The sequence below is a fragment of the Gopherus evgoodei genome, unplaced genomic scaffold, assembly GCF_007399415.2.
Source record: "Gopherus evgoodei ecotype Sinaloan lineage unplaced genomic scaffold, rGopEvg1_v1.p scaffold_33_arrow_ctg1, whole genome shotgun sequence".
Classification (NCBI taxonomy): domain Eukaryota; kingdom Metazoa; phylum Chordata; order Testudines; family Testudinidae; genus Gopherus; species Gopherus evgoodei.
Window position 1 is genome coordinate 809,174 of NW_022060005.1, and position 20,121 is coordinate 829,294.

The window sequence follows — 20,121 nt, forward strand, 5'->3', positions numbered from 1 at the left end:
CATGGTGGATAATCAGCTAAACATGAGCTCCCCATGCGATGCTGTGGCCAAACCAGCTAATGTGATCCTGGGATGTATAAACAGGGAAATCTCCAGTGGAGGCAGAGAGGTTATTTTATCTCTGTTTTTGGCACTGGTGCAACCATTGCTTAACTACTGTGTCCAGCACTGGTGCCCACAATTCAATAATTATGTTGATACATTGGAGAAGATTCAGAGAAGAGGCATGACAATGAAGGAAGGATTAGAAAACCTGCCTGAGAGTGATGGACTCAGAGAGCTCCGTCTATGTAGCTTAAGAAAGAGATGGTTACGGGGTCTCTTGGTCACCGTCTATAAATACCTACACGGGGAACAAATATTTAATAATGGGCTCTTCAGTCGAGCAGCTCCAATGGCTGCAAGTTGAAGGGAGACGAATACAGCGTGGAAAGAAAGTATATATTTCTCACAGTGAGAGTAATTAACCGTTGGAACAATTCACTGAGGGTCGTGGTGGATTCTCCACCCCACTGACAAGTTTTAAAGCAAGACTGGCAGTTCTTCTGAGAGCTCTGCCCTAGGAGTTATTTGGAGGCAGGTCTCTGGCCTGTGTTACACAAGGGGTTAGACGAGTGTCTTCTCACTTTAGAATCTATGAACCCCCAGAATAACCATACCCCCTTTACAACCTGAGCTCTGCTGGGGCACTGTCCTTGGCCAGCTGTTCTTAATGCATTCAGCTGTTAACAAAAGAGGGAAATGAACATAACTCCGGGATTCTCCCCAATAACCTGGGAGGTTGCACTTTTTTATTTGGTTTTATAGGGTGCCTGCGCTGGGGAAAATTCAGGCAGAGCAGAATCAGAACGGTCATGCCCTACTCGCCTGTTGAATTTGGAAGCAGAGTCGTAACTAGGCATTGCAGCGCCTGGGGCGAACAAGCATAGTTGCTCCCCTGTAGCGGGGTGGTCACCCGCTCCTGCCCTGAAGGGCTTGAAGCCAGCCCTGGGAGAGGGCTAGGGCTGCGAGCTAAAGGCTCACTGATTGGGGAAGCTGCTGCAGCGGGCCCTATAAAAGCCAGTGAAGCCAGGAGCTGACAGGACTCTCCCTCTAGCTCTTGAAGGAGATGGGCCTGGCTGCCTAGCTGAGCAGGGTACCTAAAGTGGAGCAGGGCTGGGGGAAAGCTAAAGGAGCTGGGGGGAGCTCCAGCCTGGAAACCCCCCAGGCTGCAGGCCTTGTTAAAGGCTGGAAGGGGTACTGGGGTTGCAAAGGGCAGCCCAAGGATAGGCAGAGGCAGCAGGTCCAACCTCCCCTTGCTGATGATGAGTGGCTGATACTGCAGTCTGCCACAGTGAATGGGGGCTAGATGGTGACTGGCAGAAGCCAAAGACTGAGGCGAGGTGGGATAGGAGGTTGGGGGTTCCCTGGGAAGGGGAGACCCAGTGAGACTGTGATGTACTGCAGGGGGAAGCACCCCAGCCCAAAAGGGGCACTGAGAGGTCCAGGAGGGACACAGGACCCAGCAGGAACTGGGACACCGGCCTGCAGAAGGCGCTCCTGAGTTGAAGAGCTAATTCCCAAGATGACTGACAGGAGGCTCCACAGGGGTGAGTCACTGCACCGTGACAGCCCCCTAGAGGCAACATATGGAGGGAACCAAATTTCTGCCTTCCATCAAGCACAGAGGTTTTCAAATTTTTGCCAGCAGATCAGAGGTTGGTGGGAGCTGCCCGGCCCACTTGGGCCCCAGGCTCTCCATGCTGTGGGAGCTCTGGTGCTGGTTGGCTGCCTTGATGAGCTCTTGCCTCTGCCCTGACGGAGGCCAGCACTGGCTGGTGATGCCCCCTGGATCTGACCCTGGCTGTCACATGATGCTCCCCGAGGTGCTCTCTGCAGTGCTCATCCCCACTTGGGCATCTGCCTCTCAGCAGCTCGCCACCCAGGGACCTGCAGCAGCAGAGCCTGGAGCACGTCAGGGGTGCAGCTCGGAGCTGTGCCACCCGCCCTGCCTGGGGAGCACCCAGACTTTATAGAGGTGGCCCAACTCGGGGAGCAGGGGCAGGGAGGGCTGCCGGGTAGCCAGCCAGTGCCCCAGCTTCCACATCACAGAGAGGCATTTGCCAGAGTCGGATGGGTGGCTTCCACCAGCTTCCGATCTGCCAGCTCCTGGGAAGTGGTGACGGTTCTCAAACTGTAGGGGGGACATGCCAAACACTGTGAACACCTCTGTGCTAAAAGGAAGGCAGAAATCTGGGGGGAGGCATGTGACTCCATGTGCCCCCCTGACACTGCCCCACTTTTCCACCTCTTTGGCTCTGTGCCCTAAGAGGTAACTCCACTTGCCCCACCCTTGTTATGGCCCTCTTTGGCAGCACTTGTCTCCAGGAGTGGCTCACTGGGAGATTGGTCACATCTATTTCCCACAGATCTGGGGAGGGTGGCGGCAGGATGTTCTATCTCTAAAAGCATGCTCCGGTGCGTTCACTCTCCAGGCAGGGTTCAGTCGGAACAATGGAGGGAGCTGGGGTTGGCTAAGACAGGATGAGGAGAGGCTGGATCATGGGTTGTGTCCATTTCTGCATTCAATCCTGAGCCTCCTGCATTCAGATCAGTGTGGAATGTTAACTCTGGAACCTAGAGATGACAAGTTGAATAGCAACACTTCTAAGATTTTAAACTGTTGCTGAGGATAGCGGGGCTGTTTCATGAGAGTGGATGGAGCTTGGGAACTGTGGGTGGAGCTACTGGCACCCATTCCCCCACATACACCATGCAGTGAGTGTGTATAACAGCCCCCCCTCACATTATTTTCTTTCCCTTCTCTTTCTTCACCCCCCAGCTGCCCAGGGGAGTTGGAATCAAGTAGATAAGACACCTACAGAAAAACGGGAGCCTTACCTGTCCTGTGCATGTGGAATGAGAATGAGCCTGGGTGCCAGGACTCCTGGGTCCTATACCCAGTTGTGGGAAGGGAGTGGGATCTAGCGGGTTAGAGCAGAGGGAAAAAGGTGGTATCATTGGGGCTAGGGATAAAGATTCAGGTTAGCATTGTGTTAGGGTTAAGGGTATCATAGGGTGAAGGTAATCATTGGGGTTATGAGAGAGTCTGTCATGAGGGTTAAGGTGAGGGCTGAAATATGGAATCTTTCTTTCTTTCTTTTGGCAGAACCAAGATAGGATGAGTTAAAAGTTTTACCAGGACAGCTTGTGTTAATTTAATTGGCCTATGTAAATAATTATGTTACCTTTAAGCACCCTGGGGCTGTGCCAATGAATTACAAGGGAACCCAGGTGTTTCGAGCCTCATGGCATTCCACCTCCTAGAATTAGCTTTCTGATTTCAGTGGGATGCATGGTTCTCTCTTTTCATTTTCTGGTCCCCCTTGACACCACCTCAGCCCTAATCCTGATGATAACCCTATACCCATGGGAATCTTAACCTATAATCCATGAGAGCCTCAAACCCATAATAATCCCAGCCCTGCCTGCCCTTTCTTCATTCTCTAAGCTCTTGCAACATAGACATGTCAAAACTTTCTCCCTTATGTGCTAGAAGAACTACAGACACCACCACCAAGCAAGTGAAGCGCTGATCAAAGGGGAGACCCTGGCTGAAGAGCACCCAGCCAGCCTGTGGGAAGAAGCATCTAAGTTTGCAAGGGCACTGAAAGTGTTAAGATCAGCTTAGACTGCGTTCTGCTTTTATTTCATTTGACCAAATCTCACTTCTTGTGCTTTGACTTATAATCACTTCAAATCTATCTTTTGTAGTTAATAAACGTGTTTCTTTATTCTGCCTGAAGCCATGCGTTTGGTTTGAAGTGTGTCAGAGATGCTCCTTAAGATAACAAGCCTGGTACATATCAATTTCTTTGTTAAATTAACGAACTCTTATAAGCTTGCAGCATCCAGAGGGCATAACCGGACACTGTAAGACGGAAGTTCCTAGGGTTGTATCTGGGACCGGAGATATTGGCTAGTGTCATTTGGTTGCACAATCCAAGCTGCGGCTGCTAAAAGTGCTCACTCACGTAGCTGGGAGCAGCTGACATGCCAGAGGCTGTGCGTGAACAGCCCAGGAGTGGGAGTTCTCACAGCAGAGCAGGGTCAGGCTGGCTCCCAGAGTTGGGTGTTGGAGTGACCTAGTAAATTATCGGTCCAGATAACATCAGGGAATGTCACAGAGAGGACCTGAGATCTACTAGAAACTCCCACGTGCCAAAGCCTGCAGAGAGCCTGAGCCTATTGCTCTGAGAAGAGGAGCTGCCCTGAATGTGACTGACACTGTTTCTGGTGGGATCCCTCAGGCACCTCTTTTTATCCCTATCCTAAGAACACAAAAACATAAGAACCCAAGAATGGCCATACACTTTCAGGCCAATGTTCCATTTAGCCCAGTTTCCTGTTTTCTAACTGGGACCAGTGCAAGTTGCTTCAGAGCGAATGAACGGAACAGGGCAGTTATTGAGTGATCCATCCCCTGTCATTCACTTCCAGCAGCTGGTAGTCAAAGGTTTAGGTACCCCCAGACTGTGGGATTGTATCCCTGCCCACCCTGGCTAATAGCCATTGATGGACCTGTCCTCCAGCAACTTAGTTCCACAGGTTGACTGTGCATTGTGTGAAGAAGCACTTCCTCACGTTTGTTTTAAAACTGAGGCCTGTTAATTTCATCGGGTGACCAGACATCCCGATAAAATTGGGACTGTCCTGATTTTAAGAAGTTTGTCTCACTTTTTTTTTTATTTTATTTTTTTGTTACTCTCACCCGTCCAGTGGCTTGCTCAGTTGCTGATGGTCTTCGGTGGCATTTTGGCTGTTGGTGCTTCTGTCTTTGGCAGCAAGACTTATGACCCTCCGCTGAAATGCCGCCAAAGACCATCAGCGACTGAAGGACCCTCCTCTGAATTGCTGCCAAAGACCCGGACGGGTGAGTGTAACAATTAAAAAGTGCCCCCCCTACTGCGGCGGTCCTAATATTTTACAGTTAGCATCTGGTCACCCTAGGGTGACCCCTGATTCTTGTGTTATGTGAAGGAGTAAATAACTCTTCCCAATTCACTTTCTCCACACCAGTCTTGATTTTATAGACCTCTATCATATCCTCCCCTTAGTCATCTCATTTCCAAGCTAAAAATCCCAAATCTTTTTTTATTTCTGCCCATATGGAAGCCGCTAACTTCCTCATTTCCTTGCGGGTGCTCAACCTCCTTTCTGCCCAAGGCCACATCCCAATTCCATCTCTTCCTCCCAAGCCCCTGCCCCACCCCTGCCCTGCCTCTTCCCGCCCCTGCTCTGCCCCTCCCCTGCTGTGACTATGCTGCCCGTGGGAGCCAGCTGAGGTCATTCAATTAAGGTGAACTGTAAACAGAATGGGGCAGACCAACCACAAAAGCTGATTTACCAAGCCAGCAGAAAACAGCTTCTGTATTACCTCATTGGTTACTCAGAAGTCCAAACACCACAGTTCCCTTAAAGTGCGCAGCCTCAGGCTTCCATCCAGATACACGTCAGATATGACGATGATTACTGAAAATCTTATTTCATCATAAAAAAGAAAAGGTTCTTCTGATCCCAAAGGACCAACCACACACTCAGGTCAATATAAAATTTAGATCTTATCCCAAATACACGCTTATAGCCAATCCTTATTAACTAAACTAATATTTAATAAAAAAGGAAAGAGAGAGTGTTGGTTAAAAGATCAATATACAGACAGACTTGAGTTCAGTTCTTGAGGTTCAGATACATAGCAGAGATGAGCTTGTAGTTGCCAAAAGTTCTTTTAGAAATAATCCATAGGTTATAGTCCAGGGTGACTCCAGTCAATGACGGGGGATCTCAATCCTTATGGCTCAAGGTTTCCCCTTCTTGAAACCCAAAGCAGATCTGAGATGAAGAAGGATCATGTTCCAGGGTTTTTATACATTTCCAGCAGCCTTTTGGCCTGAGAAAACAATAGGCTTAATTCTCCTTCTCCCAAACATCCTGGCAATTAGCGCAGGGTAATCTATCCGTGAAATAGTTCAGACACAGGTTACCACAATCTTCAAAGAGACACATAGACAATAATGCTATTTCATTCAAGTGTCTTCCTAAATATTAATACTCCTTTTTTGATCTTTGAATCAAAGCTATAGCAATAGACAAGACTTGTTTGATTACATCACAAGACATAAGCAAACACCTCTCCTTCTATCTTTAACAATGCAGGCCACATTTCAAATCTCTAATCATTTACATATTGTCCTAACCAGTTTCTAAAATTTGGTCATGGGTCAGGTCAGTCTGTGGGTTAATTAACTCTTTCTGGCCCTGTCACCTTTCAGTGAGATATAATATTACACTCATAACATCACACCTGCCTCTTCCCGCTCCCACTCCTCCCCCTCCCCCCAGAACCTCCTGCACACCTCTGAACAGCTGATCACAGCGAGCGGCAGGCACTGGGAGGGAGGGGGAGGTGCTTTTCCACGGGGCTGCTGGTGGCTGCTAAGCACCCACGATTGTTCTGTGGATGCTCCAGCCCTGGAGCATCCACTGAGTCAGTGCCTATGGCTCCATACACGTAATCATTTGTGTGGCCCCTCTCTGGTCCTTTTCCAATTCATATAGATATGTTTTTTGCCATGTGGCGACCAGAACTTCACACAGCATTCAATGACTGGGTATGTAATGGACTGATATGGTGGCATTATGATATTTTCTGGTGTATTATATCTCCATTTCCTAATGGCTCCAAAATTCTTTTTTTTTTTTTTTTGCCGCTGCACATTTACTGGATATTTTTAGAGAACTATCCACAGTGACTCCAAAAGATCTCTTTCTTGAGTGGTAACAGATACTTTAGATACCATCATTTTGTGCCTATAGTTGAGATGACGTTTTCCAATGTGCATTACTTTTAATTTATCAACATTTTTTTTGACAGGTTGCTCTCCACTCCGGGATGCCACCTGATGTACTGGGGTACCACTGAGCCCACCTGTTCCACCACTGCCGTACACTGTCCTGCTGAGCCAGGCCCTCCAGCCTCTTCCAATGCACACACAGGTAGGGACACACCCAGCTGCAGAGAGACACAGATACTGAGATCAGCTCTGCATGGGAAGACTCAGCTAGGGAATTGTATTGTCTTGCTCTGCACAGAGAACTGTATGGCGCAAACTCATGGAATTCACTCCCTCCCTGCCATGTGGAGGAAGATATGCACAGATTCCCCCTCCCCCAGTTATGAATTCCAGAAATTGGTTTTAGAGAAAACAAAAACAAGTTTATTAACTACAAAGGATAGATTTTAAGTGATTATAAGGGATAGCAAACAGATCAAAGCAGATTACTGAACAAATAAAACAAACACACAAACTAAGCATGATACACTAAAGAAATGGGTTACAAATAGAAATTTCTCACCCTAAATGTTGTTTTAGGTATTTCTTTCACAGGCCAGGTACCTTTACCTGTTCTCCCTTCATTTTGACTTTCTTTCTTAGATGTTTCCAGCAGTCACCGTGGATGGGGACTCAGTGAAAAGTGAAGACTGATTAAATCACTCTCCTGTCTTAAATAGGTTTTACATATGGCAGGAACCCTTTGTTTGCCAGTGTGGTTCCCATCCACCCCCAGTGGAAAAATTTTGTTATTCTATCATGGAATCCAGTACCAGGTGACTTGATCACATGACCCTGCAGTGTCAAAGCAGCCATGAATCAAAGGTTTTCTCGCATCCCAGTAAGCTTCTCAGGAAGGTGGGAGATTAACATCTTCAAAGTCCTATTGCTCTCCCAATGGCCCATCCAGGCTGATTGCATTCTGTCCGGTGGGCGTTCCCCAGGTGTAAACCCACTTATAATTGTTACATAGTCAATATTCCTAACTTCAGATACAGAAATGATACTTGCATACAACTAGGATAATCATATTCAGCAAATCATAACCTTTTCTATGATATTTCACAAGAACCATCTTGCATAAAATACATCTTTGATATGCTATAATCATATTATAACCATTTTTCTATGAAGACTATGGGATGTAGCGTCAACATTTTATTAACATTTTTATCAATTACCTGGAAGAAAAAATGATTGATAAAGATCACAGATGACACAAATTTGGGGGGAGTGGTTAATAAGGAAGAGGACTGATCACTGATTCAGATGGATGTGGATCACATGGTAAACTGGGTGCAAGCAAACACTATAAGAATGATTAAAGTATTATAAAACCTGCCTGAGAGTGAGAGAATGAAAGGGGGTTCCAAAGAGGATGGATTTAGACTGTTCTCAGTGGTGGCAGATGACAGAACAAGGAGTAATGGTCTCAAGTTGCAGTGGGGGAGGTTTAGGTTGGATATTAGGAAAAACTTTTTCACGGGGAGGATGGTGAAGCACTGAAATGGGTTCCCTAGGGAGGTGGTGGAGTCTCCATCGTTAGAGCTTTTTAAGGTCAGACTTGACAAAGCCCTGGCTGGGATGATTTAGTTGGGGATTGGTCCTGCTTTGAGCAGGAGGTTGGACTAGATACCTCCTGAGGTCCCTTCCAAACCTGATATTCTATGATTCTATGAATCAAGGAGCTCAGTCTATTTGGCTTAAGAAGGTTAAGGGGTGACTTCACCCCAGTCTATAAATACCCACATGGAGAATACATATTTAATAATGGGCTCTTCAGTCAGGCAGATTCAATTGCTGCAACTTAATGCTAGACAAATTCAGATGGGAAATAAATTTGTACATTTTTCACAGTGATAGTACTTTAACTTTTGGAACAACATACCAAGGGTTGTGGTAGGCTCTCCCACACTGACATTTTTTAAAGTTTTTCTAAAATCGCTGCTCTATCAGTTATTTGGGAGCAGTTCTTTGGCCTGTGTTATACCAGGGGTGCGACTGATCACAATGGTGCCTGCTCATCTTAGAATCTATGAACCCGCTCATGCTAATCTTCTCCCCATTACAACCTTAGCTGTGCCAGGGCACTGTCCTGAGCCAGCAGTTCTTGGCACATTCAGTTGCTAATAAAACATGAAATTAAAATCGTACCAGGTAACCTTGATCGTTGCACTTTTTTGTCCATTTCCAGGATGTCCATATTGGGGAAATTCCAGATAGAGCAGAACGACAACAGTCACACCCTGTTTGCGTGCAGAATGTAGCCGCATTTAGTTCCTTGAGTAGCTCATTGTGGGATCAGTCACTTCTGTTCTCTCTAGATCTGGGGAGGATGGAGGCAGAAGTCCTGTCTATAAAAATCTGCCCTGCCACATTCATTTCCCATCTGGGCTTTGGTCGGAGCAATGGATCCAGCTGGGTTTGGCCAAGACAGGACCAGGCGAGGATGGATCATGCAGCATGTTTGCTCCCTCCTTGCCACAGCACTGCTGGCGATGAGCCTGGTGCAGGATGAGTGTGGGATGGAGTGGAGATGGGAGACGGGGCCCTACCTCCCATGGGGAGGAGAGAGAGATACTGGCTTGGGGAGAAGGGAACTGGGCTAGTAAATTATAGGAGGATCTAACACCTTCACGCTTCATAGATATCTCTCCCCATCTAGCCCATATGTCTGCATTCACTCCTGAGCCACTCCATTCAGATCAGTGGGGATTGTTAACTCTGGAACCTACAGATGGTGAGTTGAATAGCGACACTACTAAGACTTTTAGCTGTTGCTGTAGATAGCAGGGCTGCTTCAGGAGAGTGGGTGTGTAGTAGTAGTATTTTATGTTACCCTTTTTAAATAACAGAAAGGAATGGCCTAATGTGCCATTGGTAAAAATGAATGAGCCAGAATTTGTGTCTGGGCTGCTTTCAAGGCAGTAACAGACCTTTTAGGGTCACCACTTTGTTGTAGCATTTTAAAATAAGGAAATGAATGGAATTATAGTTGCTGTTTTTTTGCATTGCAACTTCATGTTTTTGTATAAATTTTTTTGTGTAAATTAGTTTGGTTTTGTGTGAATGAGGAATGTGTGTGTTAAGATATAAGTGTAAAGACCATTACTGGACCAAATGTTCTAGGAAGGATCCAAAAAACAGACGCAGGGGTGCCAGGAGGCTGCAACACCCCCCTACTGAAATGTCAAAAAAGGGCAAATTAACAACTTTGAAAATGAGACAGGCACCTATCAATGGGGACAAAATAGCTGTAATCAAACCCAGGGTAAAATAACTCCCTAAAAAACTTAATAAAAAATACAAAATAATAATTAAAAAAAAACAAGCACTCAAACAACAATTGATTACAGCATCACGGTCAAAACTCATCGGTCCCAGTGAAGAAAAATCACTATGTAAACAGGGTGCCTTGCCATAAAACTTTGGGTTCATCTTGCCAAGACTTCACCGGAGCATCATGTCACAACCAACGGACCCCGGCTCCTACCTACCCGTGGTCAACCTAGCTGGCCACTAGATTGATCCGAATTCCGGACTCGTGTCTATAACATCAATTAGCAAAACAGTGTGTGTGTGTGTGTGTGTGTGTGTGTGTGTGTGTGTGTGTGTGTGTGTGTGTAGTTAAATGCATATGCAAATTGTTGTATCTTCAATAAACTTGGCTGTAGTAGGTTGAAGGCAGGGTACCTTGCCAGCTGGGTCTGGGAAGGGCCAATCCACCTCACTCGGTCCCTGGACTTCGCTTGCTGTGTGTGTGTGTGAGAAGTCAGTGAGGCCTGTCAAAGTATGGCTCCAGCCTGCGCTCAGATGGCGCTGCAATAGTCAGTCAGTCTAGACTCTGGTGCAGGGTGGGGCAGAAAGCACAATCACTTGGCTCAGGCCTGCATGCGGGTGGAGCAGCAAATATTCACATAGTCCAGGCTCTGGTTCAGGGCCAGGCGGTAAACAAAGTTGCTCAGCTCCAACCTGCCCTTAGAATCAGTTAACTCAGGCTTTCTTTCGGCTAGCCTGAGAGAGGGGGTGACTGTCGCACACAGCTTGGGTGGCAGGTGGGATGCAAGTCCTCCCACTCCACTGGATCAGCCGGGATCCAAGCTGCCACACGCAGACTCACCCTCGGCCAGCATTGCAGCCAGACAGGGGTCTACCACTCCTGGGCCACTTCCATGCTCCCCCTCCAAGGGTACATGCTGATCTGTTGAGGTGAGGTGATCAGCGGGGGCCTCAGTTGCCAGCAGCAGCTCTGCCGGGATTGGGCAATCAGCCATCCAGGCCAGTCATCTGTCTCCTGCAGGCCGGGACATCCAGGGGTCTGGATGGTCTGGGCCAGTCATCTCTCTCCTGCGGGGCCGGGACATCCAGGGGTATGGGTGGTCTGGGCCAGTCATCTCTCTCCTGCAGGGCTAGGACATCCAGGGGTATGGGTTGTCTGGGCCAGTCGTCTCTCTCCTGCGGGGCCGGGACATCCAGGGCTCCAGGCGGTCTGCACTCTGCAGGTCTGCTGCCACCTCCCAGCGCAAGAGCTCGGGGGAAGCATCTGTTCCCTCCAGTGGCTGGCCCCCGACTGAACTACTGGGTCCCGCCTTTATACTTCCGCCCCCACCCCTTGGCTTCCAGGGGGTGGAGCTAGGGGGTAGGGCTCCACCCACGAGGGGGTGGAGCCACCCTCTTCCTCTGTGTCTGGGGCCGGACAGTCGACCTCACTACAGTGTATTGCCTTTTCCCTTGAGAAAACCCCATGTGTTTCTTATAAGCATAACAGGTGGAGCCTCAGAACTGTGGGTGAAGCTATTGGCATCCACTCCCCTGGACACATCGTGTCAGACACCAGGAATGACTGTATAACCTCCCTCCCCCACGGACACACAGTAATATCTATCTTTTCTTTTTGTTTGCTCCACAGGTGCTCTAGCAAGTCAGAATCAGGCAGGTAAGACACCCACAGTAACATGTGAGGTTTATCTGCCATGGTCATTTGGAATAAGGATTAGGTTGAGTTTTCAAACGATATCTCACATGGCTAACTTTGTGCAGAGATTATTACAATAGCAGACCCAGGGGTATATTCTGTCATAATGTCTAAGTACTGGTGGTTAATGAGAGGTTTGTGAGGGGAAAGCAGCGAGCGGTGGGGGGGGCTGTTTTCATAGAGACAGCAGATCACTGTGCATTGTGGGTGTGCAGAAGACAGGGGACTAGGTACTGGAGTGTAACTGAGTCGGGTGTGTAAATTGCTGCCTGCAGAGGGATAGAGCAGGGCTAACAGAGCCCTTGGGTTGCCTGCAGCTGGTGGCTGGGAGAGTTGCCCATGGTGGGCACAGCAAGGGCTCCCTCCTGCTGGGAGAAGGGGGTAGTGGTACAACCGGGACACTGTGGATCACCTGGAAAAGTGTCACAGTGCTCGTGGGAGTTGGAATGACACAGGCAAGGTCCCACAGCACAACACCAGTGTTCCCTGCCCTGGAGATGTGGAAACAGAATGTGGCTAGGAACCAGGACTCCCTGTGTTCTCTCCTGGGACTGGGGTCTGATAGGTTAGAGCGAGGGTTGCTGGGATATTGGACTCCTGGGTTCTTTCCTTGGCTCTGGGAAGGGAAGGATTTGCTCTCTTATCTTCACGGCATAGTAATAATTATTTACACTCTCCCCACTTTAGCTTCCTTGCCCAGCGATAATGTATTTCCCTGCTTTTCTTCCCAGTCTCTGGCAAGCAGTTGGTCTCAGGGCGCATCTTCAGCAGTCAGGAAGCCAAAGGCGGGGCCTGGCCCTGGAAGGTCAGCATACAGAGAAATGGCTTCCACATCTGCAGCGGTTCACTCATCTCCGAGAGCTGGATGGTGTCAGCAGCTCATTGCTTCGCTCAGTGAGTACCGCAGGCAGGGCAGAGACAGTGACTGCAGCTGTTCTGGAGAAATTCCCTTTTCCTATTCACTGGCTTCCTGTTGCACAGCGTGGCTGTGTGGCTGTTCCCCAACTGCTTTACCCCAGAGCCGGCTGTATCTCAGCACCAGGTGAGCTGTCCCTCTAAGGCTTTGCTGGGCAACTTTTCCCTAATCAGATTTTCTTGCTTCCAGGTCTGTAGCCAATGCATAGTATCTGGTACAGCTTGGTGAAAACCAGATTTTCAGTCAGAGCCGCCTCCATGCGTTCTCACTGGTGAAGCGGATCATCCTCCATCCCAGTTATGACAATGTCACTCACCAGGCCGATATCGCCCTTGTGGAGCTGAAGAATCCAATTGCATTCACGGCCGCCATCAGCCCCATGGGTCTCCTTGACACCTCCATCCATGTGCCTGCTGGGGACGCCAGCTGGGTGACTGGCTGGGGGAACATTTCCTCACAAAGTGAGTAAGATTTGTAGCTCTTAAGAGGGAGGGAAGGGTATGAAAAGGACCCAGCAGCAAATGAAGATTACAGGTTGGGAGAAGGCGGTGTCATATGTACACAGACAGACTGTTAGTTATAGGGTTACATGGTTAAACAGTCACCATTACAGCTATATTGTTATTCAGCCATGGTTTTATGATTGTAAAATTACAGGTATATGGTGCAAATATGATCGAGATCTGTGATGCAGTTCCCTCTCCATTTGTGGTGCCTCCTGCTGGTCTCTCTGGGGATTAGCTCAGTCTTTCAGCTACTCCCTGCTCAATGGTCTCTGCCCTCATCTTCCCTCCATATAGGACCTCTCTCAGTAATGCTGCTTCCAGTCCATGGCTTTGCCCTACAGCCAGGTCACTGAGTCTCTCCACCTTCCAGAGAAATCACAGTCTTTCTTCACCAGCTGCCTGTCTGGCATCTCCAGTGCCCTGAGTCACTGTCCTACCAGCTGCCTGGCCCACTCTTGCTAGCTATCTACCTGGCTTTCTTCAAGCCCCGCCTCTTCCTGTCCAGGATAGCCTGTTCCTCATCAATTACATAAGAGTGGGCATACTGAGTCAGATCAAAAGTCCATCTAGCCCAGTGTCCTGTCTCTGACAGTGGCCAGTGCCAGGTGCCCCAGAGGGAATGACCAGAATAGGGAAGCATCAAGTGATCCATCCCCTGTCTGCCATTCCCACCTTCTGGCAAACAGAGGCGACGGATACCATCCCTGCCCATCCTGGCTAATAGCCATTGATGGACCTATCCTCCATGAACTTATCCAGTTCTTTTTTGAACCCTATTATAGTTTGGACTTCACAACATCCTCTGGCAAAGTGTTCCATAGGTTGACTGTGCTTTGTGTAAATAAATACTTCCTTTTATTTGTTTTAAACCTGCTGCCTATTCATTTCATTTGGTGATCCCTAGTTCTTGTGTTATGTGGAGTAAAAAACACTTCTGTATTTATTTTCTCTATGCCATTCATGATTTTATAGACCTCTATCATATCCCCCTTTAGTTGTTTCTTTTCCAAGCTGAAAAGTTTCGGTTTTATTAATCTCTCCTCACACAGAAGCTGTTCCATACCCCTAATCATTTTTGTTGTCCTTTTCTGAAACTTTTCCAATTCCAATTTTTTTTTTTAGATGGGGTGACCACATGTGCACGCAGTATTCAGGATGTGGGTGCACCATGGATTTATAGAGAGGCAATATGATATTTTCTGTCCTATTATCTATCCCTTTTCTAATAATGCCCAATAGTCTGTTCATTTTTTTCACTCCCGCTGCATATTGAGTGGATGTTTTCAGAGAACTATCTACAATAGTTCCAAGATTTCTTTCTTGAGTGGCAACAGCCATTTTGGACCCCATCATTTTATATGTATAGTTGGGATTATGTTTTCCAATGTGCATTACTTTGCATTTATCAACATTGAATTTCATCTGCCATTTTGTTGCCAGTCATCCAGTTTTGTGAGATCCCTTTGCAACTCTTCACAGTCTGCTTTGGTCTTAGCTATATTGAGGACTTTTGTATCATCTGCAAATTTTGTCACCTCACTGTTTACCCCCTTTTCCAGATCATTTAAGAATATATTGAATAGGACTGGTCCTAGTACAGACCCCTGGGGGACACCACTATTGACCTCTCCCCATTTTGAAAACTTACAATTTATTACTACCCTTTGTTTCCCCCCCCTTATGACATCACAGTTTACTTTTCTTAAGAGTTTTTGGTGAGGGACCTTGTCAAAGGCTTTCTGAATATATAAGTATCAGAGGGGTAGCCATGTTAGTCTGGATCTGTAAAACCAGCAAAGAGTCCTGTGGCACCTTATAGACTAACAGACATTTTGGAGCATGAGCTGTCATGGGTGAATACCCACTTCATCGGATGCATGCATCCGAAGTGGGTATTCACCCGCGAAAGCTCATGCTCCAAAATGTCTGTTAGTCTATAAGGTGCCACAGGACTCTTTGCTTGTTTTACTGAAAATATAAGTACATTATAACTACTGAATCACCCTTGTCCACATGTGTGTTGAGCCCTTTGCAGAAGTCTAGTAGATTGGTGAGGTATGATTTCCTTTTTCAAAAACCACGTTGACTCTTCCCCCCCAAAATTGTGATCATCTATCGGTCTGACAATTTTATTCTTTACTATAGTTTCAATCAATTTGCTTGGTGCTGACGTTAGGCTTACCAGCCTGTCATTGTCAGGATCGCATCTGGAGTCTTTTTAAAAAAATGGCGTCACATTAGCTATCCTCCAGTCATCTGGTACAGAAGCTGATTTAAATGATAGGTCAGTTACCACAGTCAATAGTTTTTGCAATTTCACATTTGAGTTCCTTCAGAACTTTTGGGTGAATTCCATCTGATCCTGGTGACATATTACTTTTTAATTTGTAATTAGCTCCCTGGCTTGCAGCCTAATTGGTAGCATGGGCCCATCTGCCACCCTCCAGCTTTTGCTGGGCCAGTCTGGGGTTCACACCCATCATACAGATGCTCCCACCTCTTGCCAGCTACTTGTCTTTTGACAGGCCCCACCTGTTCCTGCCCAGGTGAGCCTGTTCCTCATCTATTAACTCCCTGGCTTTCAGCCTAATTAGTAGCTTAGGCCCATCTGGCCACCCCCCAGCTCTTGCTGGGCAACTGTGGCATGCACACCGCATCACAAAGTGTATAAAATCATGACTGGTATGGAGAAAGTGAATGAGGAAGTGGTCTTTACCCCTTCACATAACACAAGAACTAGGGATCAGCCAATAAAGTTAATAGGCAGCAGGTTAAAAAGAAACAGGAAATACTTCTTCACACAACACACAATTCAGCAGTGGAACTCAACCCCAGAAGCTGGGACTGGACAAAAGGGATGGATCACTCAATAATTTGCCCTGCTCTGTTCATTCCCTCTGAATGCCACCAGCCACTGTTGGAAGATAGGATACTGGGCTAGAATGGACCATTGGTCTGATCTGGTACAACTGTCCTTATGGTTAAGCAGCCACAGTTGTACTGTTACACAATTATATAGTTAACTTGTTACCAGATGTGCCCCTTACTTTGGGGTACACTCATTTATTAGGGTTACTCTTCTGGAGGGGTGGTTCTGTAATTCTATTAATGTGCTGCTTGTGTCACTTGTGTGTTCATACAGAGCTCTACTTATCCCTGCTGCAAGTCCACTCCCAATGGAGCTATCCTGCAGGACCTGGGTTCCCCAGGGCTGGGTTCCTCTAGCCCCAGAACTAGATGAACACACACACACTAACAGAGCAAGTCTGAGTGGACCGGGTCAATCAGCACTGTCAAGCTGACCCCCTTATATGTCTCTGTACTCAATGGGCTGGGTCAAGCAGCACTTTCAGCTGCCACCCCTTATATTCCACAGGTTCAGCTCAGCCCTATCCCCATTTTCACATTACAGTTGTACTGGTAGTAACTCATTTGATGAGCAAACCCTACAGGATTTTTGAGCACTACAGGGATCTTTAGCTTAGGTAAGAGGAGCGTTGCTGTAGAGTGAATGGGGAAGCTAAAAACAGAAAAGAGAAAAGTTCCGCAAAAGAGAGAGAGAGAGAAGCAACCAGCTTAACCGTAAAAGTTATTTATTGAATAATAATGATAACAACACAAGGATGGTTAAACAAACATAACAGTTAAATTATTAAAGGTTAATACCTGAGGTAGAAAAGAAAACACAGAGAAAGAGAGATCTCACTCACTCCACAAGGCTTGAACTGGTCGGGGTTCCCAGGTGCTGGCGGTTGCTCAGGCTTCTGAGGGCTGGAGACAGGCAGAGGCCCCAGCACGATCAGCCAGGAGATGGAATCCCAGTGGAACTGATGCAGAATTTGGGTCTATACATCAGAACCCTTTTTTGGGCGTAGGTAGGGGGTTTTTGTAGAGAAAATACAATGGTTCAAGGGAGAACACTAGATTTGTTTATGGATAAACTGATGACTCAAGGATTTTCTTTAGGCTAGACAATAGGAGCTGATCACTCTTCGCTGTGGGTGGTAGTTTCTTCCAGGGAGCTCAAAATGAAATTAGGCAGCTTCAGTATTTTGGATATCAATCAAGGATTCATAACTAGAATTGGTCTGATAACTGCTGAGCTGGGTGTTGGCAGGTGTAGGTTCATTAAGATCTGGAGCAGAGATCCCCCATGATGCAGTGCTTCCCTGCTTTTCTGGTCCCAGAGTTCAATGCGGTTCCCTGTTCTCCATTCTGTATGCTAATGGAGATGCCTTAACCGTGTCACTCTTGTCAGGAGGGGTCTAGGTGTGTCTCCCAACGCCTTTCACTGCTCTCTGCAAACCTTTTCTCTGATCAGTTTTGGATCAAGCAGAGACTGGTGGTGCGGGTGGAGAGTGTCTTTCATGAGTCAGACAAGCTGGATACTGTGCCCTGGTTCCCCAAGAACACAGAACTGACTGGTATCAAGCTGAACAATTATACAGGCATCATTATACACAGGTCAGGAATGATTAGTTTATAAGTCAGTGTTGATTTCACTCTACGTACACAAACCAACAAAAACATTTCTATTGGAAATAATAGAAATTAATAGATAGGCAAAGAATAATGAGGTTTGAGAACTCATTAGAGTTTGATTGAAGACCATTTACTTTGTATTTTTTGACATAGGATATTGATAATTTGTGTTTTAATAGTTATAAATCTTTAATTCTTTGAATCTCAACCACTACTGGCATTAAATAATTATTGCCTGAGCCCTCCCCCCATAATAAATAAAAATGAAAAAAAGCTTAGCCCCATAATTTTGCACAACTGCGAACATTTTAACTGATGAAAATCAAAAAACTCTTAACGATAATTATAATTTGATGAATAATATTTTTATTATGGGGGATTTAATTCCTGGCACAATGAATGGATGTGCATGTTTGAGGGGCGTGTGTATGTGTCCTAATATGGGTTTCAAACCACTCCTCTTGGTTTAGTTTGCACCTGTAGATTTACTGATGCTGGCTGAAGACCAACAGGAAGCACTATCCAAGTCAGCCAAGCAGATGGCACCAAGCAGTTTCAAATCAAACACTTAGTTGGAACACTGGCCTGGAACTGAGCAGCATCTGCTCAGAGATTTAAACCCATTGAACCAAACCGGGGCAAACTGGTGTGCAAGCAAAGGGCAGAATTTTCAAATGCATCTACAGGCCACGGTGTCAAAGGGATTTAGGCACTTAAAGTGCAGCCAGGCTTCCAAGGGGGTATTCAAGCATAGCCATACAGGTAAGGTGCCCAGTTCCCTTTGACGCTCCATTAGAGTTTTGTTGCAAAGTGCCAGCTTTTGTAGTTGCCTTAGAGCTTTCCAGAATCCTGCACAGTGCCTTCCTGTGTCCATAGGTGCCCAACTCCCTTTGACAATCTGGCCCCACGTGTCTAAAATAAGACTTAAGCTCCTAAATCAGTTCAGGGATGAAAAGATGAGCAAAGCAACCCATAAAATATGGGTTATTGCCTTTAGCAGGTGTTAAAGCTGGCTACCTGCACCCCACAACCTACTCAATCCCACTCTGGGGCTAGAACCCAGGAGACCTAGAGCCCAGCCCCTTGCTCTAACCACCTAGACACCACTCCTCTCTCAGAACTAGGAACTTCTTATAGACCCTTAATGTGACAGCTTTTTATGTGACTTCCACTCATGCCACATGAGGCACCCAGCCCTTGGGCCTTTCATTTCAGTGAATTCTTCCCTAGCGGAGATGCTGCAGGAGCTGGAGGTGCTCACCGTAGACACCGCGATCTGCAATGATCACATCTGGGAAGCATTACAAAAGCCTGAGGGCGACAACCCCATCAAAGAGGACATGATGTGTGCCGGGCCCAAAGAAGGCTATAAAGGTTTTACTTGGGTGAGACTCTCTAGACTCTGATTGAGATTGAGAGACCCCCTTTGTGCTGGGCAATACACAGAGATCAGGGTTCCCTTTCGGCTGTGTGGTGCACAAACCACCACCAATAGTGATGATCCTATTCCTCCTGGCCCATTGTCTCTGTTGGTGCAGTGTTGTGTCAGGGGGACCCACCAAACAGTGGGCCTAGAGGGAGGGGCTGAACCTTAACTTCACTCCCCAGTGTTCAGACAAGACACCCCTTGGCTTGAGGATGTGACCATAGAGTATAAAGTCAGCAGGGTCCATCAGCCCATCAAGTCTCACCTCCTGGATACCCCAGACCACAACTGCACCCAGTTACCCCTTAATTAGCCCAGGGACTTGCGTCTGGGTAAAGCATCTCACAGAAAGGCAGCCAATGGGGATGTGAAGCCATCGAGAGATGGAGAATCCACCATGGCCCTTGTGGACGATGGAGACTGGTCCCCTCCCCTCCAACTGCATTTCTTTCCCACTCTCTAGGGTGATGGTGGAGGACTCCTGGTGTGTAAGAAGGATGGGACCTGGTACCTTGCTGGATTGCGAGCTGGTTCCTGACAATGACAGTGAATGGGGTAACCACAGTTGTCCCTGGTTATCCTGGGGTCTACAACCGTCTGAATTCCCACAACGATTGGATCAAGGCGAACGTGCCTGGTGTGACTTTCACTTCAGACAGTGCTACTCCAACTGGGGATGGTCCCTCTGCCACCATCCTCAGGGTCTTTCTCCTCACTGTGTTTCTGTGACTGCCCCTGTGACTCCCCCTTCGTAGATTGGGTCCCCATCCCACACTAGCCCTTCCTCGCCCTTGGTGCAGAGAGACCATGTCACCTGTGACACTAGACTCCAGTAATCACACCCTATACACTATTGTAACAATGTTTGTGCAAAATACTCCTTGTGAGGTATCATTTGAAAACTAAAAATTCTCTGGTCTTTCATATCCTTGTGTGATGTATAT

The 20,121-nt window shown here is 47.1% G+C and overlaps 2 protein-coding genes across 2 annotated transcripts; both read left to right on the forward strand.

Moving 5' to 3' along the window:
- The first annotated feature begins 8,655 nt into the window (after positions 1–8,655).
- LOC115641227 (serine protease 27-like) lies at positions 8,656–13,043 on the forward strand. The gene is made up of 4 exons (XM_030544294.1): positions 8,656–9,612; positions 11,782–11,808; positions 12,579–12,741; positions 12,953–13,043. Exons 1-4 carry the CDS (start codon positions 9,543–9,545, stop codon positions 12,969–12,971), a joined length of 279 nt encoding a protein of 92 aa, XP_030400154.1. The 5' UTR covers positions 8,656–9,542; the 3' UTR covers positions 12,972–13,043.
- On the forward strand, positions 12,978–20,038 carry LOC115641076 (prostasin-like; the record flags this gene model as incomplete). Its single annotated transcript, XM_030544187.1, has 3 exons — positions 12,978–13,224; positions 18,967–19,136; positions 19,641–20,038. Coding segments are annotated over 3 exons (492 nt in total), but the record flags the coding sequence as incomplete, so codon positions are not given.
- Between the last annotated feature and the right edge of the window lie 83 nt (positions 20,039–20,121).